This window comes from Phyllostomus hastatus, unplaced genomic scaffold (genome assembly GCF_019186645.2).
Source record: "Phyllostomus hastatus isolate PE091 unplaced genomic scaffold, TTU_PhHast_1.1 phas_contig_402, whole genome shotgun sequence".
NCBI classification, from domain to species: domain Eukaryota; kingdom Metazoa; phylum Chordata; class Mammalia; order Chiroptera; family Phyllostomidae; genus Phyllostomus; species Phyllostomus hastatus.
Genome location: NW_025333873.1, coordinates 4916134 through 4942841, shown reverse-complemented (window position 1 = coordinate 4942841; position 26708 = coordinate 4916134). Strand labels below are relative to the sequence as shown.

General features: G+C 57.5%; 1 protein-coding gene across 5 annotated transcripts in view; it reads right to left on the bottom strand.

Annotated features, from left to right (window-relative positions):
* The window catches only part of ADCY3 (adenylate cyclase 3), a 56356-nt gene extending 40490 nt beyond the window's left edge, over window positions 1-15866 (bottom strand). For 4 of the 5 annotated variants that reach the window (XM_045844388.1, XM_045844391.1, XM_045844390.1 and 1 more), the window contains exons 1-2: window positions 14924-15866; window positions 13618-14473 (exon numbers count right to left, since the gene is read on the bottom strand). In XM_045844388.1, the coding sequence (XP_045700344.1) occupies window positions 13618-14295 (678 nt within the window). In that variant the 5' untranslated portion in view covers window positions 14296-14473; window positions 14924-15866. The remainder of the gene's footprint in view (window positions 1-13617; window positions 14474-14923) is intronic. The other variant, XM_045844389.1, reaches the window with a different exon arrangement.
* Between the last annotated feature and the right edge of the window lie 10842 nt (window positions 15867-26708).

Sequence of the window (26708 nt, the reverse complement as noted above, 5' to 3'; positions counted from 1 at the left end):
GAAATTGCCTGTCTTCCCCCTCGCCTGGACCACCCGCAGGCCTGGGCGCCTCCCTCCAGGCGGGCAGCTGCTCCGCGCCTGTCTGTCCGTCCCTGGTGATGCTCCTTACTCCCACGTCTGCGCCGTCTGGTCCTGGTGCAGTCAGCCACCCGACTTCCTTTTCATTAGTGTTTGCATGAAATATCTTTTTCCATCCTTTTACTTTTCTTTAAAGGAGGTAATGGCAATTTTTAAAGATTTTATTTATTTATTTATTTTTAGAGAGAGGGGAAGAAAAGGAGAGAGGGAGAGAAACATTGATGTGCAAGAGAAACATCGATCTGTTACCTCTCACATGCTCCCACCAGAGGACCTGGCCCGAAACCCAGGCGTGTGGCCTCACAGGGAGTTGAACTGGTGACCTTTTGGTTTGCAGGACAATGCCCAGTCCACGAAGCCACACCAGCCAGGGCTCCATCCTTTTACTTTTAATCTATTGTGGCTTCATATATTAAATGGGTTTCTTTACAACTTATCTTGCTTTGTTATCCATCTGACAACATCTAACCTGTAAAATGGAGTCACGATACCACTACATTTATTATCAATACGCCTGACTTTAATACTATCATCTTGATTTCTATTTGTCTCATTTGTTCTTTGTTACTTTCCCCGCTTTTCCTGCCATCTTTTGATTTTTTTTTTCATCCTTCTGCTTCGTCTCCATTATTGGCTTGGGTGACACACGTCTTTGTTACCCTTTTCTAATGGCTGCTGCTCTGGGTTCATAACAGACAAGTTCAACTGCACGCGGTCTGCCTCCAACGTCATCACGTCACACGGAGCGTGAGGAGGTCACAACCGCGTGCTTTCCTGCCTCCCCCTCCTCGTCTGTTGGTCACACATCCTGCTTCTGGGTCATCAACTCCAGAGCACCTTGTCACATTTTTGCTCTAGACAGTCCTAAAGAGATTAAGAATGAGAAATAACTCACATTTTTGTACCTATTTACCACGTAGGGGCCTCTTCAACCCTTTGCGCGGCCCACACTGCTGTCCGGCGTCGCTTCTCTTCTGCCTCAGAAACTTCCACGAACACTTTCCGTAGGGCGGGTCTGCGAGCGATGAGCTCTCTCAACTTCAGTGTGTCTGCAAAGAAGTCTTTCTCTCCCCTTCCTTCTTCTGACCTGCACCTTGGTTGGGTACAGAATTCTAGATGGACTGGTTTTAGTTTTCAGTTCTATCGCGTTCTTCCTTGGATAATTTCCGACCAGACGTCTGCCATCATTCTTCCCCTAGTCCCTCCCTCTGAGTCTTTTTTCCTTCTTTCTGGTTGTTTTTCATGAGTTTCTCCTTATTGCCAGTAATAAGCAATCTAATTATAAGGTGGCTTGGCGTGACTCTTTTCACACCACATCGGTGTGATTCTTGAACTGTGGGATTTATGATTTTCATCAGATTTGCAAATTTCCCTACCATTATTACTTCAAATATTTTTTCTGTGCTCTCTTTTCCCCTGGGACTCCGCTGCTCCCCAACACCCGTGAAATGTCATCAAAGCTATCTTCGGGAGCCTCCTAGGTCCCCCATTTCAGACCCCAAATTACCTTCCAGCTTCTCTTTTACTGTCCCGCATGCCCAGGGCTCCCACCCAAGGCTCGCTGTCCACAAATCCACGTTCATGCCACTGTGAACCACCGTCACCCCGCCACTCCTTGCCCCTCTCGTGCTCAAAATCCGATCTGCCCCTCACGGCCCAGCTCCACGCCGCCTCCTCCAGGAAGCCTTTCCTGACCGAGGCAGAACGACATTTCTTCTCTGTGCTCTCCCAGGTCTTGTGTGTCGTAGTGGCCCCCTGAGGGCATCAGGATGTCCCTTCAGTCATCTTGGGACGGGCCCCTCCCCCTCCCTCAGACCCCGGAGAAGGACCTTGGCCCCACCGTCTCTGGGATGGGGAGAGCAGTGATGATTATATCCACGTGTGCCCTTGAGACGCTTTCCGGAAGGAGAAGTTGAGCGCACAGAAGGAGTGAGTCAGGCAGCATCTCTCCTTTGTCCAAAGGGAAAAATGAGCCACACAGCAGACGAGGTCCGCGAGTCCGGGCCAGAGGCAGTCACCTCCGAGGGCATTCACCCCCAGACTAGCCTATCGGTGCAGCCTCTCGAGCTCTGGATGACGTGTGGTGATGACCAGAGGGGAAGGGGGTGCGGGGGGAGGGGGGTAAATGGTGGTGGGAGGAGACTTGGCTTGGGGTGGTGGATACATAATGCAGATGGTGTATTATAGAATCGTACCCCTGAAACCTATATAATTTCATTAATCAGTGCCCCAATCTGCCCCAGGAAACCCCACAGCTCCCGGCCTCAGGGCTCAGGGAACAGAGCCCTGGCCTGGGGAGGCCTGAGAGTCCCCAGGGAGGCAAACAGAATCCCCAATCGGGAAAACAAAAGCAGAGTGACCCCTGCAACCAGGAGCCGCTCAGCAGCAGGTCGGAGGCCGGAGGCCCTCCCCCGCTCACCCTGGAAACGCTCTCAGCCACAGAACTGCAGGCTGTCGCCTGCGAGCGCTCCCACGCCAGGTCCCTGTCCCCCCTGCACCTCCCCCTCCCCTTCCGATCAGTCTTCCCACACACCCGCACACTCCACGGCCTCCTGCCTGGACAGGTTCCTCCAGTCACCCCATGTCCCAACACCACTCGCCTCCAACGCCCATGGGACACTCCTGAACAGACCCCCGGTCTCCTCTCTACTTCCCGTACCTGTCCCAGGCCCCTGCCCCACCACACCAGCGGTGGCCAAAGTTATCAGCCCTCGCCTCTAGGGGTTGGAGGAACACGGGCCTGGGGCCCAGGAGAGCAAGGATACAGCCTGAGGCTTTGACGCCGGCTCACTGTGTGGCCTTGGGCAAGTCGCTTCCCCTGTGGGCCTCAGCATCCTCCCTGGACACACTCGGATCTTCAAGGTCGACCCTCCTGGCAGGAGCAGTGCAGGAAGGGGACAGCGGGTCACAAGAGCACGATCCTTTTAGATACAAACTCTGACTCATGGGATTTGTAAATTCCACTCAGCCAACATGCAGCCTGGCACCAGCCAATGGAGATAACATTTGGGGGGTTTACATAGTTACCAATACACATATAACAAGAGTTCACTTGCACTTGAATGGGGCTTTGCGGCCCACAAAGTGCTTTCACTCACTGTCCAGTCCATTCTTCACCTCAACCCTGTGCGAGCCGGCATGGTCATCGTCGTCACAGCCACCTCGCAAGGCCAGCACCAGCCTCAGAGCTTTACCTCCGGAGGCTCACTCAGAGCCTCAGTGCTGAAGGACGGGGCGGGCTCGCACCCTGAGCACGAGCACAGAGCTGCAAGGGGCAGGTCCAGCTCGAACCCCAGCGTCTGGCCCGTCTGACCCCGAGCCCGGTTCTTACTTGCTGGGCTACATGCTCCTCGACTCTCCACACCTGTGGAGGGGAACCATGCTTGGCGAGATCCAGTGTTTGCCCGAGACCATGGGGGACACCCATGGAAGAGCTGAGCTGGAACTCAGCTCCCGTTCACTGATAAAATAACGACGAAATGGGTAACATCAGAAACACAAAAAGCGCCAGCGCTGGGCAGGGACATGGATAAATGCGGCCCCGGCCCTCCCACAGAGGCCTGCAGGGGACACTGAGCCACCCGGAGCCCTGGCCGTCCCGCCCCTGGCCTGGCTGCCGTCCCTCCCTCTGCCTCCTTCTTTCTCCTGCCCTGTGAGCTGGTGTGGGTGACTCAGACGACTTCGAGATTCCCAGTGAACAAGCCACGCACTCGGGCCAGAGCCGCAGCAGGCGCCAGACCCAACGGCAGGGCCGGGCTGCTGGCTGCTGTCTGCCCACCCGCCACCTCTGCCGTCGGGCTGCTGGGCCGGGCTGTGCCTGCGCTTCCTGCCCAGTGGGACCTAAGGGAGCGGCTCACCACCAGCCTGGCTGCTCCCCAGGTCGAGGAGCGGCCACGGCCGCACACGAGAGGCCACCAGCGTGGACCTGGAGTGGGACCCTGGCTAAAGGAAGAAAGGGCTGCAGGTGACCTGCACACCTTGAGAGGATACCCGGTTCCCAGGCAGGAATGTGCAGACGGCAGTGCTGAGAGGTTCGCTTCGCTGATTGGAGGAAACTTATATAAATCACCTCTCAGTCCTGAATATGCTTAGATTCACGTAAATATGCAAATTAATAGAAAGCACTCTGGAAGTATGCACCCCAAACACTTGGCAAGAGTTGCCTATGGGAAAAGGAGCAGGTTGGGGTAGGGGGGCTTTCACTTTTATGCCTTAAACTGCCGCCTGGGTTGAATTATTTCTAACCACGAGCACTTGCAAGATAGAGAAGAAAACCAATCTTCCCACCCGCCTGTGGAAAGGGGCCGGATGTTAACAGTAGGTATCCTCAAGGGATAACATTATAGGTCATATTTTTCCATACTATTTAGTATTTTCAAGGCTTTCCGTAACGAGTGCATTTGTCACTTTTATAACAGATGGGATTATATGAAAGGAAATGGCCATGTTTTGCACATTGAAAGTGGTCAAAAATTGGAAATTTCATGTGGTTCAACCTAATCGCCATTCACACATCAGCATTCAGCAAAAATGTACGGAGGGACTGCTCTGTGGCCGGCCCATATCCAGACAACAGTTTTTTCCTTAAGGACGACATAAAGCATGCTGGGCCTCCCTTGCAGGCAGGGCCCCACTTGCTCGTCTCCACGGCCCCGGCACCCAGCAACTGGCGCAGGTCCGCGGCCAGAGCCCTCTGTGGTTGGCTGAGTGAAGGACGAAGTGGCAGGTGGGTGGAAACTAGGTGTCCACCAACAGGCACACAGGTGGAATTTCACGCAGTACGTCATCAGCAACAAATACAGCGTCCTTGCGAGAAAAGACGACGGGCAAAGAACGGGACATGTCAGACTCCAATTGCCTCGACAATCCTGCTGATCCTGGCTGCTCTGGCATGGCGGCGGGGACACAGCAGCCACGGGGACGGGAGACAGCATGAGGGTGTGCAGGCTGTGGGGGGCTCGGCGAGGTCGGGAGGCTGCTGGGGAGGCACGCACACCCTCCAGCCACGAGCAGCAGCACCTGGAAAGGTCCCTGCAAAGGGGGCCCCTCTGCTTCAGCCCACTGCTTCACAGAGCACGTCCTGCATGGTCAGGGAACATTCCACCACCAGCCCCTACAGGGCTGGCCTGCCACCGAGGCAGCAGCGGGCTTCTCCCCATTAACCTGAGTGTTTCTGCACACGACAATTGCTTCACGAAGGCCCAGCGGTGGAAGACACCCTCCCCACCAAATCTGAAGTTACAGCTCTAGAGTTTATACCTCCAGTATGTGTGTCTGCAACAAGGCAGAGGGACAGGGTCCATCTTCTTGGGGCAGAAGGTGGGGGGAGGGGCAGGATGCAAAACAGAGGAAGACTCTCGGGCACCGTGAGTCAACATGCAGCCAGGGGAGGTGCCCAGGGTGACCGAGCTCCAGACAGCGCCCCACCTGAGGGCTTCTTGGAAAAGCGAGACAGTTTAGGCTGAAAAGGAGACTAAGGGAGAGTGAGCAAGGCGGATGAACGCAGATCCCGGGAGGGCTGCCGGGTGGAAGACAGGAGGCGGACGTGCTACTTCGTCCGGATAAACTGGAGCCAGGAACGGCCGCTGAGAAGCAGCAGGATGGGGCTGGACGAGAAGGGAGAGGAGCTAGGGACGGCGCCGGAGCTCTCCAAACCGATACTCCGGGGTGGGGGGGGGGTGTCAAGGCCTCTGTCCCCCTCTGTCAAACCTACTGGCCTCGCACGCACGCACGGTGAGCAGGACCCCCGCCAAGGCTCCCCTGCCTTTCTGCTCCGACCTCTGGAGTGTCTCCCAGGAGTCAGCCACACCTGCTGCATCAATTGGGGTTTTCTTGGTATTACAGTCACGCAATTTAATTAAAGATGACCTCAACAGGTAAAATGTGAGTGTGAAATAAGGACAGCTGTTATTTCTAAGAAAAGTAAAACGAATATTTTGGAAACTTTTTTTTAAAGATTTTATTTATTCATTTGTTAGAGAGGGAAGGGAGGGAGAAAGAGAGAGAGACAGAAACATCAATGTGCGGTTGCTGGGGGTCATGGCCTGCAACCCAGGCATGTACCCTGACTGGGAGTCGAACCTGCGACACTTTGGTTTGCAGCCCACTCTCAATCCACTGAGCTACGCCAGCCAGGGCAGAAACTTTTGATAAATGTGCGTAGCTAAAAGAAACTACTGTTGAATCAGGAGCTGGCAAGACAATGGTAAAAAATTAAGCCAAGAAGAGAAGAGTCATAAACATCTAGGATTCTCCATCAAGATTACTTCCAAGTGACTTTTAATGGTCCCTCCCCTTGAAGAAAACCGGAAATGACAGACGACGCAACCTAACTACAAAAGACGGCCCCGGGGAGCCCCAACACGAAAGACAGAGTGTCTGCTTCAACCCAAGACGAGCACGTGACCTCGGAGGTAAATGCCTTCCATTAAAACCAGTTACTTGAAGCCCTGGCTGGCATAGCTCAGTAGATTGAGCGCAAGCCTGTGAACCAAAGTGTCGCGGGTTTGATTCCCAGTCAGAGCACATGCCTGGGTTCCTGGCCAGATCCCCAGTAGGGGGCACGAGAGAGGCAACCACACATTGATGTTTCTCTCCCTCTCTTTCTCCTTCTCACCCCCCTCTCTAAAAATAAATAAATAAAATCTTAAAAAAAGAAACAGTTACTTGAAAAGCGTACAGATGTATGGATGTATATGCGATTCTTTGGTGTGATTCCTGGATTTTACTGACTTTTTTAAAAACCTGCTCTGTTGAGTTACAGTTTGCACACAATTAAAAACACCCTCTCCGAGTGCGGGTTTGGATGAGCGGTGACAAATGTTCGCAGCCGTGTGACTGCATCCACCGTCACGACACGGGACACTTCCATCAGCCCCCATATGCTCCCCAGGGCCCCGTGGGGGCCCGAAGGCACCACAGCTCTCCCTGCCCCGTGTTGGGGGGCGTTGGTTCCCCACCACCCAGCCTTCAGTTTCCATTCCCCTTTTTAAACACACAGTGAGGTTCGCTCTTTGGGGAGGACCGTCCCGGGTTTGGACACAGCTGAGTGTGTGAGCACTTCCACAGTAACTTTTTGCATTAACTGACTACCTTCCTCAGTCTCATCAGATAAGAGGATTTTCGCTGCATGGGGACCTGGAAGGCTTGCACCGGAGACCGGCCCGCCCGCGTCTTCACTGGGTGACCCGGGCACCCTGTGCGCTCTGGGTCCCTCCTCTGTGTGCTGCCCGGGACAGGAGGACCCACTCCCGGAGCGGCTGTGAGGACTAAATGACACAACAAGTGCTTTAAACACCCACGTCCGTGTTATTGTAACTGGTTTTAAGAGTCTTCGAACCAGGCGGGCTGTTCTGGCGGGAGGTGAGCCCCCTGCCCCTGGAGAAACGGAAGCCGAGGCCAGAGGACGTGCTGACCCCACGGGAAGGCCGTGGCCCCGCCTGCAAGCGGGTGCCGTGATCCTCTCCACCCCAGTGATGAGGGTCCTGAGCGGTGCGCCACCCGCCCTGGGGAAAAGGAGCACAAGGAGGCCCCCCGGGAGCAGGGGCCACATCCCACAGCCCCTCGGCCCCCTGGATTCGCGGTGACAGAGAGACGCTCAGCACAGCTCCCGTGTCGGACCCGCTGCCGGGAGAAAACGTCCGGCACGCCCCAGCCGAGTCATTCCGGAGACCTCCCGCCTGCTCCCTGTGCGTAAGCCCGTCCCCCACAATAAGGAGTAAAGGGAAAAGTTTACGTGAGGGGCCATGCCGTGATGGGGCGGGGGGACCGTCGGCATCGAAGGTGTTCTCTGTCCTCACAGGAGGAGTGTCCTCCTCACGTGAGAAGGACACTCCCCCTAACATTTACGAGGCAATGACGCCAGGAGGCCGGCGAAGAAGACATGGAAGGGACGCGTGGGCGTCGTCCCAGGGCGCCTTCCGACATCCGGAACGTGGGACCGCTCTTCCCTCCCTTGGGGTTGGCCCAAGCTCTTCTGAGGTCCCTCCTCACCAGAGCCAACAACAACAACAGCAGCGACAGTGGCCGCCAGAGCAGCGGGCATTCCCAGTGCCAGCTGTGTATGGGGCCCGGCCCCGCAAGGCCACCTGTCCAGGCGTGGCTTCACGGCACTAACCCACCCCACAGAGGCAGAGACGAGACGGGGGGATGGAAGAACGTCCCTAAGACCTCGCTGCTGGTGAGGGGGGAGCAGGCAGGGAGCCCGACACTAGCCACCAGGCGGCCAGCGCTTTTGCAGATCCCCGAAGCAGAAAGACCCCTCGCTGGCTTCCAGCTGCAGGGAGTGGTCAGTGGGTCTGAGACAGGCCTCGGACTGACGTTAAGAGACCGTATCCCAAACCTGTCTCCGCAGAGGCCAACATCACCGTATCAACCACAGCCCCAGTTCAGGCGGGGGTCATGCGTTTTCCACGGCACTTAACACGGCACCGACAGATTGCAATCCCGTGCCAGAGTTGAGAAAAACAGAGAGCTGGGGAGATGTGTGCCACTTCTCGGCAGGCAGTCGGGGAGGCTGCATCTGGCTGAGTCTCCAATACCAGGAAACGGGCCCTTGGGGCGGCGGGGTGGGCTCCCAGCCCCAGCCTGGGGGGACGACCACCCTCAGCCCCACGTGGCGCACTTGGCTCAGATTCCCCTTCAGGAAATTACCGATCTGGTTTCTTGGGAATTTGTCGCCAGTGCGTACTCAATAACAGACCTAGTCGCCCCCTCCCCGAGAAGGGGGTGAGGTCCACCTGCCATCCTCAGGCGGGTGACCCAGCCTTGGGCTTACCGGTCAGTCTTTTAAGAAGTGCCCAGGGGGACCAATTCCCCAGGGCCCAGTCCCCTCGGGGGGAACCCTCAGCCTCCCAGGGGCAGTCGAGCGGCCCACCCTGGAACTAGGACAGGCCTGACGCTGCCAGGTCTGGCTCAGCCGACACTGACATTCAGGAGGGCCCGTCTCAGAATGATATGAGAACCACAGCCGTGGGAATCTGGCCAAGTTCAGATCCAGTCCGAGTGCACTGGGGTTTTGAATGGGGGGTCAAGGGTGGGCCGCTCGACCCACCCTTGACCCTCTGAATTTCCTCTGAATTCCCTCGGATTTCCTCTGAAACACGTTATTTTATTTTTGTTTACAACAAAGAAAATGCTCTTGAAGAGAGGAAAGGGGAAAAGTAAAGACAAGCTTTCATTCTAATCAAGGCAAATTTCTTAGGAACCAAAAAGAGGAATGTTTGCTGGATGAAGCAGCTGAAAACAATCAGAGGGAGAAAGAGGCATCAGATGTACAGCGGCCGGGAGGGGAGGAGAGAGATGCAAGGGGCCCGTGTTGTATATAAATACGTGAAATACACGTGATTAATTAAGAGCAACTCAATGTCCTCCAGAAAAGGAACAGTTAATTATAGCACATTTAGTCAAAATCACATTATTAGGCAGCCATTAAAAATGGTCATTGTGAAGACTAATTTAAAATATAAAACAGTCGCCCTGGCCAGTGTGACTCAGTTAGTTGGAGCGTCGTCCCGGAACCCAAGGGGCTGCAGGTTCAATTCCAGGTCAGGGCACATGCCCGAGGTGCCGGTTTGGTCCCCGCACCACGTGCGAGAAGCAACAAAAACAAAGAGCTTGTGATCTAAAGCTGAGAAAAGCAGGGGTAACGCACAGCTTTGTAACAATTTCCATAGGAAAGACTAGAAAGGAACACACCAAAAAAAAAAGAAAGAAGGTTACGGTAGAATTATGATACACTTTTTCTTTTGTTTCTAAAGTTTCTGCAACATATAAAGCATTTTATAACTGAAAACTTTCCTTAAAATAATGCTTCCAAAATGAGGGAAAACGAGCCAGCTGGTTACAAAGAAAAGAGGTGAAAAAAAGGATACTAAATAAACTTGGTCTGATTCATTCATAGCTCAAAGATCAGAGACGGTGTGTCAAGATTAAGAGCAATAAAGAAATAAATATCTAGCACTTGCCTAGTGCTTTATGGTATGTGAGGTGCCTCTTGCTGTATTATCCCCCGTGCTCACCAGCTAACCAAGTGGCACTCCCGCACCCTGGGTCGCCTTGCAGAACCCAGCGCACCAGCCCCGCACCGGCACCCTGGCCCCACCGCGCCTCCACCTGTCTTCAGTTTCCACAACTCAAGAGAACCAACGGCGCAAACACCGTCAGACCGGGGCTGCCTATTGCTCCCAAGTGGTCCGTCCACCCGGCAGGCACCAGCCGCCTGCGACAAGCAAGAGCCCAGGCGGGAAGCAGAGGCAGGGATGGGCCTGGGATGTCCACGCTGGGGACCCCACCCCCACCAGGTTGCTCCCCAGTGTTGGGTCCTGAACCCTCTTCCCTCTTGATTCTGTGCACGCTCCCTGGGAAACCCCTCAGCCTCTCGATGTTTCAGGTGCCCAAACAGCCTTCCTGCTGTAAAATAAAGCTGTATTTTCCAGGGGTTCCTTACCCCTGACTCGCCACAGACCCATTCCTTCAACGGCCCCGTGGGGAGCTAACAGGTGTACCTGGGCCCACGTGGGCATCTCAGGAGCAGCCACTGGCCTGGAGAACGTTCCCACCGTCTTGGCTGTGTCTTCCCCTCATCCCCTCCCTTCAGGGGCTGCCTGGCCCTGCCCTCAACCTCCTGCCGCTTCATCACTCACCCCAGAGGCAGTGTGGGGCAGTAAGGGGCAAGGTGGGCCCTCAAAAGCCTGGTGGTGCCAGGACCCACGCAAGGGGAAGGGGGTAGGAGAACCCCACCAGTTGCAGCTCACCCCTCCTGCCCCTTGAGCCCCCCGGGACCCAGCCCCAGGCCACGCTCTCCTTGACCACAGCCTCCCACTGTCAGCATCCGACCCCCTCATGCCCAGGCCCTGCAGGCTGCAAGGCCCGCACCTGGTGCTCAGTGACAGTCACTCAATAAATGAAGCCCCAGCAACCCCCCAGGCCCGCACCCCACCCCACATCCCTTGACGACACAGCTCTCTCTGTCGGAGCCCACCTGCCCGCCTCCTGTGAGGAGGGCCCGGGCAGGCTGCCCTGAGGTCCCTGGGCCTCTGTCTCTCCCGCATGGGGAAGAGTGCGGTTCGGGGGGATGTAGGGGGCACAGGAAGGTAACCTGGGCACTGGAAATGCTTCTTCAGTGCTGCCCGTGACCATAGCAGCGAAAGGACACACAAACCCCCGAAATCTGGTGTCTGTTTCTACTGGGAAACTCAGTTCCTCCCCCACTGACCCGGGGGGAGTCCCTGGCTGCAGCCAACAGGTGACGGGAGAAGAGAAAGCAGAGGGGAGTTTGCAGGCGGGAGAATGCACAGAAGGGAGATGCTGGTGCCTGGAGAAAGTTCCTGGTGTCACCCCAACTGTGGAATGGGGCCGTCTGGCCGCCTCGTTCTCACGTCCCTGTCCTCCAGCCTCCCCCGCCGTGGGTACCATGTGCCCAGAGGAGCAGCAGCCAGCAGGGGAATGACTCTGCATTCCACAGCTGGAGGGGACGCATCCAGGGGTTTTCTCCCCACAGCAGCACAGGGCCACACGGGGCTCAGTCTGTCCTGTGCCCACAGAGACCAAATGCAGGGACACCGTGACTTCAGGAAGGCTTTGGTGGGCGGGCCTGGGAACCCAGGCACCTTTTGAAAAGTTACATTAGTCCCAAACAAGTGACTCAGAAACTTCTGGAACACAGCCCGCCGACAGCTGGGACCTCCTGCATTCTATAGCTCAGGCTCCCACACGGACCCTGAGCGTCCCCTCCCCCACCTTCCCAGAGCCACGCCCAGGGCACGGCTTCCATGCCAAGGCCATGCTCTCCTGGGATGCTAACATGGTTATTCTTGATTTACTTATTTTTCTATGCTTTTCTGTTTTCTCCTCTGTTTGGGTTTTTGCTTCTCAGCAACACCCAGAAACGCCAGCAACCATGGACTCGGGCTCTGGGCTCCACTGGGGAGAGTGTCTGCTTCGCTCCCTTAATGGACTGCAAAGCGTACAGGAGATGCACGCAGCCCAGGGCCCGGCAGAGAGGAGAGGGCCACTGATGCCCAGCCCGGTGGAGTCCCTCGATGGGTCGCCAGGTCACAAGGCAACGGCTCAGAGTTCAACACTCAGACCCACAGCGATGACTCTCGCCCTCCTGCCCCAGACCGCTTCCAGCAGAGGCCGCCATGGCCACCAACCCGGAAGTCACGACAGGAAGGGCAGGCTGTCACCTCACATGAATATGTCACGGGGGGAAAACCAAAGGGACCTGTGGGTGTGCCTGCAGCATCAAGAGGCACAATACTTTCAGCCAAAATGGGAAAGCAGGAAGAATCTTGGTCCAAAACTAGGAAAAAGTTAAGGAACCCGAGGAAAACGTGTGTTTTCCTCTAAGCAACAAGGAGGCGATGGGACGGCCCCACAGGGTTCTTGCATCAACCAGCGACAGCACCGCCGCGCGCCTAGGGACTCAGCCCTCGACCCCGGGAGACAGCGCTAATGGCTCTGGCCGAGATGGAGGCAGCGGCGTGACGCCGCGGGGAGAGCACTGGCAGCAGAGCTGGAAAATGGAACGGAGACACGGCCCCTCCAGCCAGATGACGGCCGTAAGGAGCCGTGTGGCCTCGGGCAGTCACTTTCCATCCGTGGGTAAAAGGAGGCAGCGGGCAGGACACACAACTGCAGAATCCCCTGACACCCAGCCCGGTGGAGTCCCCAGATGGGTCGCCGGATAACGAGCTCAGAGGGCAGAGAGTCCCATCTGCCGGTCCCCGCAGCCCCTCCCCCACAGCCCCTCCCCCGCACCTAGCTGGGGTCTTGGAACCCATTAGCCCAGCTGAGGCTGAAAGTCCACTCTTCCCACAGCCCAGGCACCCTCCAGAACTGGCAGGCCCTCCACCACGGTGGCCGGCACCCCGTCCCCGTGTGTGTCCCCACACCACTTCTGCGGGAGACCTCCACTCCCCCCATAATCCAACTGCCCCCATAATCCAACTGGCACCGTGCTCTCAGCCGCAGGCTGGGATCTGTGACGATCCTCCCTCCCCTCTCTGGCCCTCCATGTGTCCCAGGGCCACCTCGACAACAACCCCACTGCACAGGCAGACGCTCAGAGGGGCGCGGAGTCCCCCCAAGTCCGTCACTTGCCAAAGCTAGCCAGTGCCAGGCTAGAGACCAGACACGGAGGGAGCCTCTCCCCCCAAAAGAGGTCTTCCTGGCGGAGGTCCGTGAGAAGGAAGGGCCAGGACAAGGCTGCCTCCAGACCAGACCAGGCGGGCCTTCCTGCCACCCAGTGGAGCTGCGCACAGGTGACAGGGTGGCTCTGAGGCTCCATGTCCTGACATCCTTCAGTCCCTACAGGCAAACCCTGGTGCAAGGCCAGGGGTTGAGAGAAGGGTGGTCCTTCCGGCACAGGCAGCTGAGAGTGCGGAAGCCCCCAGGACACATTATGAACCAAAAACCCCCCAAACAAAAACATAAAACACCAATGCAGCCCCCACCTTCCACACAGGTACCACTTGGGCCGCAAGCTGGTGGGAGGGGAAGCCCCGGGGTAACGCGGAAGGGGAAGGTGGGACTCACCTCTCTCAGCAGTTGCACCCCCTTCAGCCCGTCCTGCTGCTGCTGCTGGGCCACGGTGACGCCCAACACGAGCGTGTGCATGACACAGGAGACCACGGAGACGGCGACGATGGGGCTGAGGCTGAGGGGCAGCGTGATGAAGAAGGAGAAGACGAAGAAGGCCTGCCAGCCCACCGTGTCGCTGGCCGCGTGGGCGCCGGCGAAGTTCAGGCCCAGGTACGAGAAGACCTGCGCTGTGATCAGCAGCCACAGCAGGTAGGGCACCACTTTCCGCGTGACGCGGTCCGGCAGCAGCCCCTTCTTGCAGAGCACGAAGAGGATGATGTCCAGCACCAGCCCCACCCCGGCCACCACCAGGGGAGCCAGCTTGTCCGCGGAGAAGACCGCCGCGCACACGACCACCACGTAGCAGTCGAAGAGGGCGGCGAAGACCACCAGCACCAGCAGGGTCTCGTGGCGCTGCCTCTTGAAGTAGGTCTGGTACAGGTTCTCCAGGGACTCGGGCACGAAGGTCAGCCGCATGAAGCGAGGCAGGCAGAGGCAGGACCCCGAGTTCCGCACGGAGATCTCGTGGCTCCGGCCCATCCCGCGGCCCGGGTCAGAGGGCAGGCTGACGGAGTACTCCGCCGAGTACTCGGCCGAGTACTCGGGGTCGGAGAAGCCCTGGTTCCTCGGCATCCTCGCTGGTGCCTGCCGCTCCTGGCCCTGGAGATGGGCACCGGGGGCGGAAGAAGGGCTCTGGAACGGGCCACCACTAGCAGGGCTCTCGGAGACCTGGGGAAGGCTCGGAGCCGGCCCCCGCGGGCAGGAACGCAGGGCGGGTCTCCAGGGCACAGCAAGCGCCGATCATCTGGAACTTAAAAGACACCTCTAAGTGGCGGCAGCTCTTCCTGCCCACCTGTGCTTTCTCTGTGGCCCGCCCGCCGCTCACGAAAGAGCTGCGGCTGCGAGGGGCTGTGGGGCCCGGCCCGCTCCCGCCACCCCCGCCACGCCGAGCACACGCCCTTGGTCCAGGCAACACCCGGGGTCCTGCTCTGGCTCGCCGAGCGGCCTGGCCGCCTCTCCATCCCGCGCACCTGTGGTCTCTTCGCCGCGTCCTCCCTCCTCGCAGCCCCTGACTTCCTCACTTAAACCCCCTCCAGGCCCACGCGTGCCAGAAAGAAGCCGAGCCACCCTGGGGATTCCTGAACCTTCCCTGTGTTTACTTCCTTTCCCCACCCGGCCCTCCGACTGGCGACGCCGACTCCCCACCTCCGGGCACCGTGTGCCCCCCGGAAGGCCGGCCCTACCCCTGCGCTCAGCTTACCTGTGCGGGAACTCGGGAGCCGCGTGGCCCGCGAGGCTGCGGGGCCGGGTCACGCGTGCGGCGGGCGGGGCAGAAGGCTCAGCGCGCCTGGGGGCTGCTCCTCGCGCAGCCGCGCCGCCCCGCCAGCCCCACGGCCCCCGGCCACAGCGCGACCGCCCCGCGGTCAGGCCCCGGATCCCGCCGGGAGAGGCTCAGGGCTGCCTCTCAGCATCCACAGGCTCCTGGCCGCGGGAGGAAGGAAGAGGAGGCGGCGACGGGGACTGGAAAATTCGGGGTGCCCGCCTCTAGGGTTGAGGGTCGCGGGCCGGAGCCGGCGTGCGCGGCGCGGCCGGACCCCTTCCTCCGGTCCCCGCTGCGGTCGCGGCGGCGGCGGCACTGCTAGGGGCGCACGCGGGGCCCTCCCCGGCGGGAGCGCGGGCTGAGGCCGAGGAAGCCCGCCAGCATCCTCTGCCGCCCGCGCCGAGCGGAGCCAGCCGAGTCCGGGCGCGGCGCGCTGCTCTGTGAGTCCCCGCGCGGCGCGGGCGGCTCCGGGGCCACGCGCGCTCCAGGCCCCCGGAGGCGGGCGGCGCCCCTCCCTCCCCTCAGTCGCCGCCCTCTCGGCGAGCGCGTCCGGGACTTGGGGGTGTGGGCGAGGCGCCAGGCGCCAGGCCCGGGACCCGCGCGGGGAAGGAGAAGGGTGGGAAGGAGCGCGGGGCCCGAGTTGGAGGGGCCCCGGTGGCCCTGCGCTCTAGCACCGGGCGGCGAGCTGGCGGCGACCGCTGCGAGGGAGCGCCCGGGTGGGCGGCGGGCGGGAAGGATGGGCGAACCCGCGCCCTCCCCTGCGGGCCTGCTCTCGGAGGATAAAAGCCCCGGCCGTGCCCTCCTGCAGGTGAGGCGCGCTCGGGGCACCCCCGCAGCCCCCTCCTCCGCAGCAGCTTCCTTCCGGGCGCCGAGGGGCCGGGGCTGAGGTTTCGGGATGGCCTGGCGTGCCGGGCCTGTGTCCCCGCCCACTCTGGCGTCCAAACGCCCGAGCTCCGGGCCTGAAGTTTCCGCAGACGCGCCCACGGCCGAGCCACGTTCCTGTGGGCACGTGGACCTGGAAAAGACCGTGCTGCAAGAAGATCTCCCGTGCACATTCCACCTGTTCGAGATGTGTTTTAATTTACATACTCTCCTTCAACACTCAGATGCTCCTTTGAGTGGTTAAGCCTATCCGTCTCTTACCCCTTAGTATAAATTACTTTCCTTGGCTTTGACCGGACACTTGGCCCACCGCAGACTATAGGAATTTAGATAAAGGGAAAGGAAGGAGATGGGCTGTTTGCGAACAAAAGCCTGTAGGAGGGGCAGGAGGTTGCTGAGGACGGCCAGTGACGGTAGGGGGTGGGCTGCCCTGGGTCGGAGCGGGGAGAGACTCAGCCATCCAGACTGTGGATGGAGGTGCGGCTGGGAGCGCCCGTGAGTGCCCACTCAGGACCTCAGGCAGCAGCTCCAGCTCCCGGCCCTGCGGGAACAGACCCTCGGAGCATGGATTGTCCGGCGGCTGTTCCCACCAGCCCCTCACACCCATTCCGGAAAGCTGTCCGCCTCAGCCCAGACTGGTCAGGGCTTCGACTCCAGACGTGGGGGACAGAACCTCAGACCTGGGAGGAGGACCATTTAAACAAAGCAGCACCTTTCCCATTGTTTTAATTCGTCTGGAGCCCAAACGTTTATTCTGAATCGTTACGTGATGGTAAAGGAGGCATGATTTTATGTTTAACAAAGGGGCATGTATTAATAAAAGGAAAAGAGCTGATAAACAGTTTGAGCCCAAGGGGTGTCCACTTTGACCCACTGTGAGGTTCTCTCCCTTTCCTGGCACCCATGCCAACCCTGAGCTCCCGGCCCCATGGGTGTCCTGCTGGGTCTTCCACCATCCCCCACCCTCCCCCCTTGGTCCTCCGCACTGTGAAGGAGAGTGCCCCACACACAGATACCCAGTGAGAGCCCGGATCTCCTGCCCTGACCACCAGCCTCCCTGCTTCAGTCCCTGCCCTTCCACAAGCCTCCTGTCCCTGCTGCGGGCACCTGCTCCCCAGGCCCACCCTCAGGGCACCCACTGCACACCCGCCTGGCCAGGCATCCAGGAAGACCACAGGAGCCACCCAGTCCCTGCGCCCAGCACGCCTGCCAGCTCTGCTGGGCCGCAGATCCGCCGACAAGACCGACGGGCTCTCAGGCTCTCAGCTGTCTGGGGGCATGGGCGGGGCAGCCAGAGGGGGCCTGGAACGGGGCCTTTCAGGCCTGGAGGAAAGGATCTGATCGGGTGACCGGAGGCTCCCGACAAAGGCTCAACAACAGATCAGTGCCCAGCACAGCACATTCCCGCCCCCGAGATGCACTCTGGGCTGTGACCACGGCCCCTCCTCGTGGATGTGGGAAGCCCCTCAGGATCGCTGCAGCCCTCCCTGCGCCTTATGCTGGAAGCCGGAGTCTACTGAGCAAATGTTCCAGAGCAAGAGAGCCACTCAAGGTCTGGTCCACAGAGGAGATCAGGGGAAACACAACTGATGGGAGACAGGCAGCCAGGCACAGGCGCCTCATCTGTCTCACTCACAGCTGCTTCTCCGGTCCCCGGCCCCTAACAGGTCCTCAGAACGGTCACTGAGTGAGTGGACGACTGCCCGAAGAAGAAATGGCCCTCTACCTGTGCACTGGCTGTCCCGGAGGGGACCGACAGGCCTCACCGATGTTGAAATGTCCCGGCCCAGGGCCCATTAAAAATAACCACAACCAAGAGAAAAGCTACACATTTTTTTATTGTGGTAATCTGGACGATTGGCAGGCATTGCTTTTGCAATCAAAACATACAATAAATATACCCTGGCCCATGTGGCTCAGTTGCTCTGGCATCATCCTGCAAAGCAAGAGGTTGCCAGTTCGATTCCTAGTCAGGGCACAAGCCTGGGTTGCGGGTTCGGTCCTCCGTCAGGGCATGAGAGAGGAAACCGATCAAAGTTTCTCTCTCACATTGCCGCTTCTCTCCCTCCCTTCCCCTTCTCTAAAATGAAAAAAAGAAATAAATCTACTTCAAAACACACACGTGCACGCACCCACGCAACCCAGGACTGTGAGTGGCCACTCGGGTGACTTGCCTGTGACTTGTGTCCTACAGTGGACACAGAATCACGGGTTTGGGTAGAAGCCTGGAGGGCACCCTGACCCCCTTGCTGTCTATCCCTACCCTACTCTGCGTGGCTAGGATACCTCTTGGCCGGAGGCATCTTTTGTTTGTCTGGTTTGAGCCTAGAGATGATTGCTGACAATTAGCAGCTACTGGATAAACAAGAGTGATTTGCCCCCTTGGGGAAATGTGGTGGCTCCTGAATCCAGCAAACAATAGACCGGAGCAGAGCCCTGGTGTCCTGGGGGAAGAGAAGTAGGAGGAGCGAGGATCGTTGGCTCCCCTGGTGCTGGCCCCGGGAGAGCCCCCGGCTTGGGGCTGCAGCTGAAAACGCAGCCTGAGACAGCCTGAGATGGGGGTCCCTGCAAGCAGCTTAATTGGGCAAGTGATTCCTGGGGAAAGATGGCAGGAAAGCCGTCAAACACAAGGTGTGAGAGGGAGCAGTCACTGGGGGGGGCAGTGGGGAGTCACCCCGCTGGGACCCTCCGAGGGGCCCTGCAGAAGCCACCTCTAAGTTTTCCACTGGAGTTAGAAGAGGGGAGTATTCACCCGCCTGCTTCCCTCCCCCCACTGGCGAAGGGTCACCAGTTGGGGTGTCCGCTCCTGCGTACTCCCAGGTGTGTGCAGGTCAGGGAAGCAGAACCAGGGGTACCCGGGCGGAGAGGCAAGCTGCCCTCAGGGTGCACCTGCAGCAGTGAGAGTAGACGCACACTCAGTGAGTGTGAGAGGCTGTGGCACAGGACACGCAAGTGTCCCATGCAGGGCCAGAGGTGTGGGTTGTGTCACCTGGAGGAGAGAGACATGTGGCACAGGAGAAAGAGCCAGCCCTCATTAGTGGAAAACCCAGCCTTTGCGCTGCCCTTGAAGTTCCTCGGGGCCACGGACAGATGATCCAGCGTCCCCAGACCTCAGTGTGTTTGTGGTGTGACGACATAGCACCAAGCCCTGGCAGAGCCATTGGGAGGAAGGGGGGATTGTGGGAACCAAAATGGTTGGCAAATCCCCAGGGGACAAGTCAAGTGGGAGTTACCACTCCCCTCACCGCTGGACCCCCGAGCAGCCCTGGCTGTTCCCGACACGCACAGGGCCGGGCTGGGGAGCCGTCTCCCCGGGGCCCTCTCCGTGGTTACATCCGGGAACCTCTCAGGGTTCCACTGCCATTTCCCTCTCTGATGTCGTCAGCCTGTCGTCCATGCCTTGGTCTCTCTCTGTCCATCTCTGTGTCTCTCCATGCTTCTGCCTCCAGGTTCAGGTCTTCCTGACTCTGCCTGTTGCTCGTTGGGCCACTGTGTGTGTGCGTGAGCATGTATAAGCATGTACGTGTGAGGAGGGGCACGTGTGCGTGAGAGTATATGTGAGTTCGTGAGGGTGTTGTGTGTTTTGTATTAAGTTTGCAAATATGTGAGAGTGCATGTGAGTGTGATCTGTGTGTGCTTGAGCGTGTGTGCAATGCGTCTGATCCTGTGAGTAAGCACGCGTCAATGTGTGAGCATGTGTGATGAGTGTGAGTGTGCACACACAGCACTTGCCTTGCCCTTGCAGGCCCACCTCTGGCCTCCCCGCCTCCTCCCCCATCTCCAGCTGCCGCGCCCGTCCGCACGGGCCTGTGCCTGCCTCACCGCCCTTGGGCACAGGGAAGCCCCCATCCAGGCTCTGGGTGCCTGGGCTGGGCGGGTTTCTGGGTCTGTGCCCTCTACTCTGCCCCCGTTTCACAGGTGAGATGAAAATCTAGGGCTCAGAGACAGGAGGTAACTTGCTCCCGATCCCACAGCTGGGGAGAAGCCGAGGGAGGGTGGGTTCCAGGCGCTCTGACCAGCCCAGCTCGAGCAGGAATCCTCGGGAGGCTCCCTCTGGCCAGTGACCGCTTCTCGAACCACCGGGACGCTGCGCTGGCGGGCTCCACGCCAATCGATAGCCAGTGAAGCCTGCAGAACCGCCGCTCCCTGGAGGTCAGAGCTGAGGCTCGAAACATCGTTCTGTGTCAGCCCAGATGGGGAAGCTGCAGCCAAGACAGGTCAGATTGGGGGGGAGGAAGAAACACGCCCAAGGAGCGTGAAGCAACATGTGAGTGCTGAGTAATCGCAAGGCTCCGCGGAAATGGCGCGTCTCCAAAGGCACTCAAACCAAGGGCCCTCTGGGAAGAGGCGCCATAGAAATGTGTGCTAACGAGATTCTCCCCAGCCTGCTGGGTATAAGGAGGAGTAGAAAAAGATTTTAGAAAAACAAGAGGGGGCTGGGAGAAGCTCAGGTCAGGAGGAGATGGGGTTTCCACCTCCGTGGTCCTTCTCACGGGCGGAGAGTCACCAATGCCCAGGAGAGCGAGGCTAAGAGACCTCTGGGGCGGGGGTGAACCTGGAGACACTTCGAGATGGGCGCTGCCGATCCCTCAATGCAGATCAAGACCACGTAGCATCCCAGGAGCTGCTCCTCCCCACCTCTCCCATCTCGGGAATTGCCCTTGACCCTGCCCGAGCTCTCACCCCCCCCATTCTCTGTACCCCAGCCAGGGCAGTTGTTCCGAGTCACATCTGGCCTTGTCCTCGTCTTCCACCTGTCCCTGCCAGGGGGGAGAGGGCTGCCCACCTCCCCCCGTGCTGGGGGGTTAAATGAGATAACACCCGTAAAGTGCTCTGAGGCCACCTTCCCTTTGAAGGTGTGCTCACAGAGCCTCAGTCATTTGTTACTTAGAGACCTGTCGTGGGTTGAAGGGTGGCCCAGAAGCTACGTCCGTGTCCAAGTCACAGGAATCGGCGAAGGTGATCTTACTTGGAGTCTCCGCAGATGTAATTAAGTTATGGCTCTTGAGACGAGGTCACCCGGGATTCCCGGATGGCACTCAATCCACTGACAAGCATCCCTGGGAGAAACGGGCACAGAGGAGGAGCTGCTGTGGAGATGGAGGCTGGGGTCGGAGGGGGGTGGCCACAAGCCAGGGAACCCCTGGAGCCGCTGGAAGCTGGAAGAGGCAGGGACAGGTTCTGCTCCTGAGCCTCCAGAGGAAGCGCAGACCCAAGGGTGGTCTTGATTCCAGCCGTTGGGGCTCCAGACTCAGAGGGAATGAGTTTCTGTTGCTTCCAGCCACCCGGTGTGTGGTGCTTTGTTATGGCAGCCACAGGAACCTGAGACAGGATCCAATTGCACATTTTCTGCTCCTACAAGTAACACTTGCTAGGATTTGTGGTAATTTTACACAGCTGTCACCCCCACTCACTGGACTTCGAGCCCGAACTCAAGGCCTTTTAAAAAAATATATTTTATTGATTATGCAATTACAGTTGTTGCATTTCCCCCCTTTATTCCCCTCCACCCTGCACCCCTCTACCACCCACATTCCCCCACCTTAGTTCATGTCCATCGGTCATACATATAAGTTCTTTGGCTTCTACATTTCCCATACTATTCTTACCCTCCCCCTGTCTATGTTGAAGCTACCATTATGCTTCTTATTCTCTGTACCTGTCCCCCCAATTCTTCCCCTCCCCTTCCCCACTGACAACCAATCTCCATTGCTGTGATTCTGTTCCTGTTCTAGTTGTTTTCTTAGTTTGTTTTTGATTTTTTAGGTTTGGTTGTTGGTAGTTGTGAATTTGTTGTCATTTTACTGTTCATATTTTTTATCTTATTCTTAGATAAGTCCCTTTAACATTTCATATATAAGGGTTTGGTAATGATGAGCTCCTTCAACTTGACCTTATCTGGGAAGCACTTTATCTGCCCTTCCATTTTAAATGAAAGCTTTGCTGGATAGAGTCATCTTGGATGTAGGTCCTTAACTTTCATGACTTCAAATACTTCTTTCCAGCCTCTTCTTGCCTGCAAGGTTTCTTTTGAGAAATGAGGTGAGTGTCTTATGGGAACTCCTTTGTAGGTAACTCTCTCCTTTTCTCCTGCTGATTTTAAGATTCTCTCCTTATCTTTCATCTTGGCTAATGTAATTATGATGTGCCTTGGTGTGTACTTCCTTGGGTCCAATTTCTTTGGGACTTTCAGAGCTTCCTGGACTTCCTGGAAGTTTATTTCCTTTGCCATTTTGGGGAAGTTCTCCTTCATTATGTTTTCAAATAAGTTTTCCATTTCTTGCTCTTCCTCTCCTCCTTCTGGCACCCCTATGATTTGGATGTTGGAATGTTTAAAGTTGTCCCAGAGGTTCCTAAGCCTCTCCTCATTTTTTTGAATTCTTGTTTTTCATTCTGTTCTGGTTGAATGTTTATTTTTTCCTTCTGCTCCAAATCATTGATTTTGAGTCCCAGTTTCCTTCCCGTCACTGTTGGTTCCCTGTACATTTTCCTTTATCTCACTTATAATAGTCTTCACTTTTTCCTCTATTTTGGGACCATACTCAACCAGTTCTGTGAGCATTCTGATTACCAGTGTTTTGAACTCTGTATCTGATAGGTTGGCTGTCTCTTCATCACTTAGTTGTATTTTTTCTGGGGCTTTAATCTGTTCTTTCATTTGGACCATATTTTTTTTTTGTCTCAGCACACCTGTTACGCAGTAAGGGGCAGAGCCTTAGGTGTTCACCAGGGCAGGGCAACCCACGTGGCTGCGTTGTGATGCTGTGTGTGGGGGAGGGGTCCGAGAGGGAACAGTGCCACTTGCTCCGCTGTCAACTGGCTTTTAGTCACTTCCCTCTCTACCCACAAGCAAAGTGGGCCCCTCTGGTGTTGATTCCCGGCCAGGTGGCTTTGTGTACATTCTAGGACCCTGTGGGTCGCTCCAATGAACTCTCCTGTGAGGCTGGGAGTTTCTCCCGCCAGTGCAACCCCCACAGGTTTTTTAAGTCAGAGGTTTTGAGTCTTTATTTCCCTGAGCTGGAACCCTGGGTTGCGCAGTCTGTCTTGCCCCAGATCCAAGTTCTTTCTCCCGGTGTATCTGCATGCCACTGTGGGACCACCCAGCCACCAGCCACTCGCTCGCCCAGGTCCTCCAGCCGCCACCTTGCCGTGAGTCCTCTCCACCAGGCTGCCCGTGTCCGCCCCTCTTACCAGTCTGGATGAATGTTTCTTCTTTAGCTCCTCAGTTGTTGGGCTTCCTTCCATACAGTTCAATTTTCTGGCAGTTCTGGTTATTTTTTGTTTTTAAATTTGTCATTGTCCTTCTTTTGGTTGTGCGAGGAGGCACAGTGTGTCTACCTACGCCTCCATCTTGGCTGGAAGACCCAAAATCAAGGCCTTTATTCACCTTTGGACTTGGGACGCAAGCCCAGAGAGAATCTCAAAAAAACCTTGTTGAATTAAAACAACAAAAAATCTGTTGGACTCTCTTCTCCAACCGCGGAGCTTCTTCAGCTGGGATCCCATGCCCCAGGGTCCCCAGAAACATGCCAGCGAGTGGCAGGAACCACAGGGCCACTTCGCAGTCACTCCCAGACTCCGACTTCCCTTGAAGTGATTTTTTTCCTCCTTGGAGGGAGGTGGAGTGGTTTAACTGGTAAGTCACCTGAATCACTATTTCTAATGTGAAACCATCGGGGATGGATTGTAGAGGGGAATGCACACATTTAGACCTGTGTAAGGTGCACGGCCAGGCAGCAGGACGGCGGAGACACGTGGTCTCTGCGGATCGCACCCCCAGGCCCCTGCAGCCTGTTTCTCTCCGTCGGCAAGAGCCCTGGAGATGCCCGAGGTCCACGCCGACTCTGGGGCCCACCCTGGGGCTCCCCCTGCTGCTCCCTCATGCTGCCTGGGCCTCAGCCACCAGCTCCCCGAGGGCACCACCCAAGGGTACACCCAGCACCTGACTCCAGGGCCCGATTCCTAGGCTCTGTGCATCCGACCTGCCCAGTCTCATTGCTGGAGGAATGGCAGGCCGCATATCTCACCCCTCTGTTTGGATAGGGGTCAAGTTAGCACTAGACCTCTGGGGATAGGTCGTGGGGGCCGACAAAGCCAGAGTGGACAGTACAGAGGGAAGCAGGGCCTTTGTCTTAAGAGCCTGGCTGTTCAAACCCAGAGTCCTCCTCTCCCCCTGGGAGGCGGGAAGGTGGCCCCGTCTGAGGGGTGGAGACCCAGACGGCAGGACCACAACAGGGCGACACTGGAGGGGAGGCCTGTCGCCTGGCCAGCACGGACTCAGGGCAGCCAGTGTCACATTCTCCTGAGTGGTTTTCATATTTTAAAATAAGAGCCACCTAGCACATGCCCCGGCAATTATATTGATCAAGACAGAACAGAGTGCGGCCCAGGTTTGTGACGCTGAGGTTTATCTGCTCGCCCTGATCTTTTAGGACACCCTCCCTTCCCCTCTCCCAGTGTCTGGGCCTCTCCCCCTCTCTCCCTCTCCCTCTCTCTCCCTCTCCCCCTCTTCCCCCTCAGAACGTGGCGGCAGATCGCCAAGGGGCTGGAGGGAGTGAATGTTCCTGCTGAGGTCTCGGGACAATCATTAATTCTGCCTCTGCCGGCCCCCACTTCCGAATGGTTCAGGACATGGACCCAGGCACCAGGCAGGTGGGGCACGCACATCGGCCTCATAGGGGTGGATGCTGGGTCGGGAGCTGGGATGCAGGTGTGTGGCTCCCGTCTGGGATGATGCTTCACTCCAGGCTTGAACCCCTCACCCGGTCCCAGGCATGTGGGGTGATCACAGCCTCCCAGAAGGGGTGGAGCCTGACCTGGGGAGAAGGGAGATGAGTGGACATTGCACCCCACTTCCTCCCCCAGCCAACAAGTGTGAAGTGACAGGGCCGAGCAGATGGGGCTCAGTTCCTGCTCCCCATTTCACCAGCAGAAAAGTTAGCGAGGCCAGGAGAGCATCCGAGGGGGGCTCTGCAGGAACAGGAGACCAGACAGAGAGCCTCCCCGGACAGTGATCTGTGCGCACACGCCATACGCACATGCACTACATGCACCACACGCACCACACACACACGTGCACACGGGCACACACCTCTGGTCCGTAGCCAAAGCCATCTGAAGTCACGGGAGTAAGTCGGAAGGGTGGCGTTCCAGATTTCACTGAACAGGTGAGGGAAGAAGGTATCCTGCGGGCAGGGTGAACTTCCAGCCCCTGCCCACATCACATCTCCGCGGAGACGACCCAGCAAGTACAGCGGAGATTGCGGGGGAGAGGCCCCTGCTTCCTGTGCGGTGGGCCCCGGAGCCCACCTGCTGCTTCGCCCTTGGGTGTGCCCCTTCCCTCTTGGCACGTTCGAGAAATACAGCTTCTCCCGTCTTAGATCACAAGCGACAATGCTTTTCAGCCCTCATCCCCTCCAGCTGCCAGCTGTGTTCCTCCTTCCTTCCAAAGCAAGCTGCTCACGGGAGTTTCCTGAGCTTCGTCACGAACAGCGTTCCTCATGTTTACTTTAAGATCGTGGACCAGAAAAGGCTCCGTGGGGCAGGGCACACGGAGAAGGAAGAGGGGAGAGGATGTTTGCCGAGGGACCCCGAGAGGACCCCTCGGGGAAAGGGAAGCATGGGAGCCAGGGCACGGAGGCAGGGCCGTCCCAGGAGGACGTGGGAGTGGTGAGTGAAGATGGACAGCGGGAAGGAAGCGGAGAGGAAAGTCACGGCCGGTTAAGAATGGCAGGGAAGGGCCAGATCACGGAAGGCCTCGAGTGCCGAGCTAAGAGGGCTTTCTGCTTTAAAGTTGTTGACAATTCACCAGAGCAAATGCCGTGGCCTGGCCAGGCGCATCGTCTCAGAGGGCTGATTTGGATAAAAGATGGTTTGGGAAAAAGAGACTGTTAAGAAAAAAACTGGCAAGAGGGCACAAAATAGAAGCCAGTGACCCAAATTCAAGACACACTCTAGGATTCATTCCACAAACCCGCTGGCCTCACACAAGGGAGGGCACGCTGACTTACACGCAATTTAGACACACTCAGGTTTAGGTTAATCTTCCTATCTATTCAATAATTAATGCTGGCATTGGTTTTCCTCGTGTGTTATTAAAGAGGCTGTTGACTGCACAAGTGGTGGCGGGAATGCATTCGCTCCCCACTTTACCACCCTTTTTCCAATCCTGGGGGCCCCCTCGGGAATGTGGGCACAGCCAGGCACCGTCCTGAAAGTGTTACATTTAGTAGAATACATGCTAAGTTTTCTCAAAACCTTTTTAAAACAATGGGCCCTTTAAAGAAACCTCAGCTTTTACTTTAACATTTTTTTCCCTACTCTCTTAAAAATCATCTCAGTGACATGGGTTCAGGGTGGGTTTAAGCAATCCCGCCTCTCCCCCATCCCCCCTTCTAGAATGTCTCTGGCTTTCCACCCACCGGTCCTGCTAAGCGGGGAGCCAGTGACAGCTGCACCTGTAGCTGAGCAAGGACCCAGGGCCCCCATATAAGGCTCTCCAGTCAAGATGGCTCTAACCCTTCCCATCATGAAAGCCCTGCGGAGCCCACGCTCCCTGCAGCTGTAAACCTGCCAGGACAGGGGAGTTTATGACCCTGCTCAGCTATTTTTAGCCACCGCTAGGTTGAGTCGCTCTTTCCGCGGGCTTGGAGCCCTGGGCTCGTTCTTTGTCGCGCTGCTGGAGTACCGCTCACATCTGGGGCTGGAAGCACATGTCCTGCCTCCCTCTCCCGCTCAGCGTCACCTACCCTACGCCGCCCCCTCTTTGCCCCTCTCATGGGGCTGGGGGAGGGTCTGTGCTTCTCCGCTCGTCTGGATAAAAGCCTCCCCAGGAGTCGTGCGA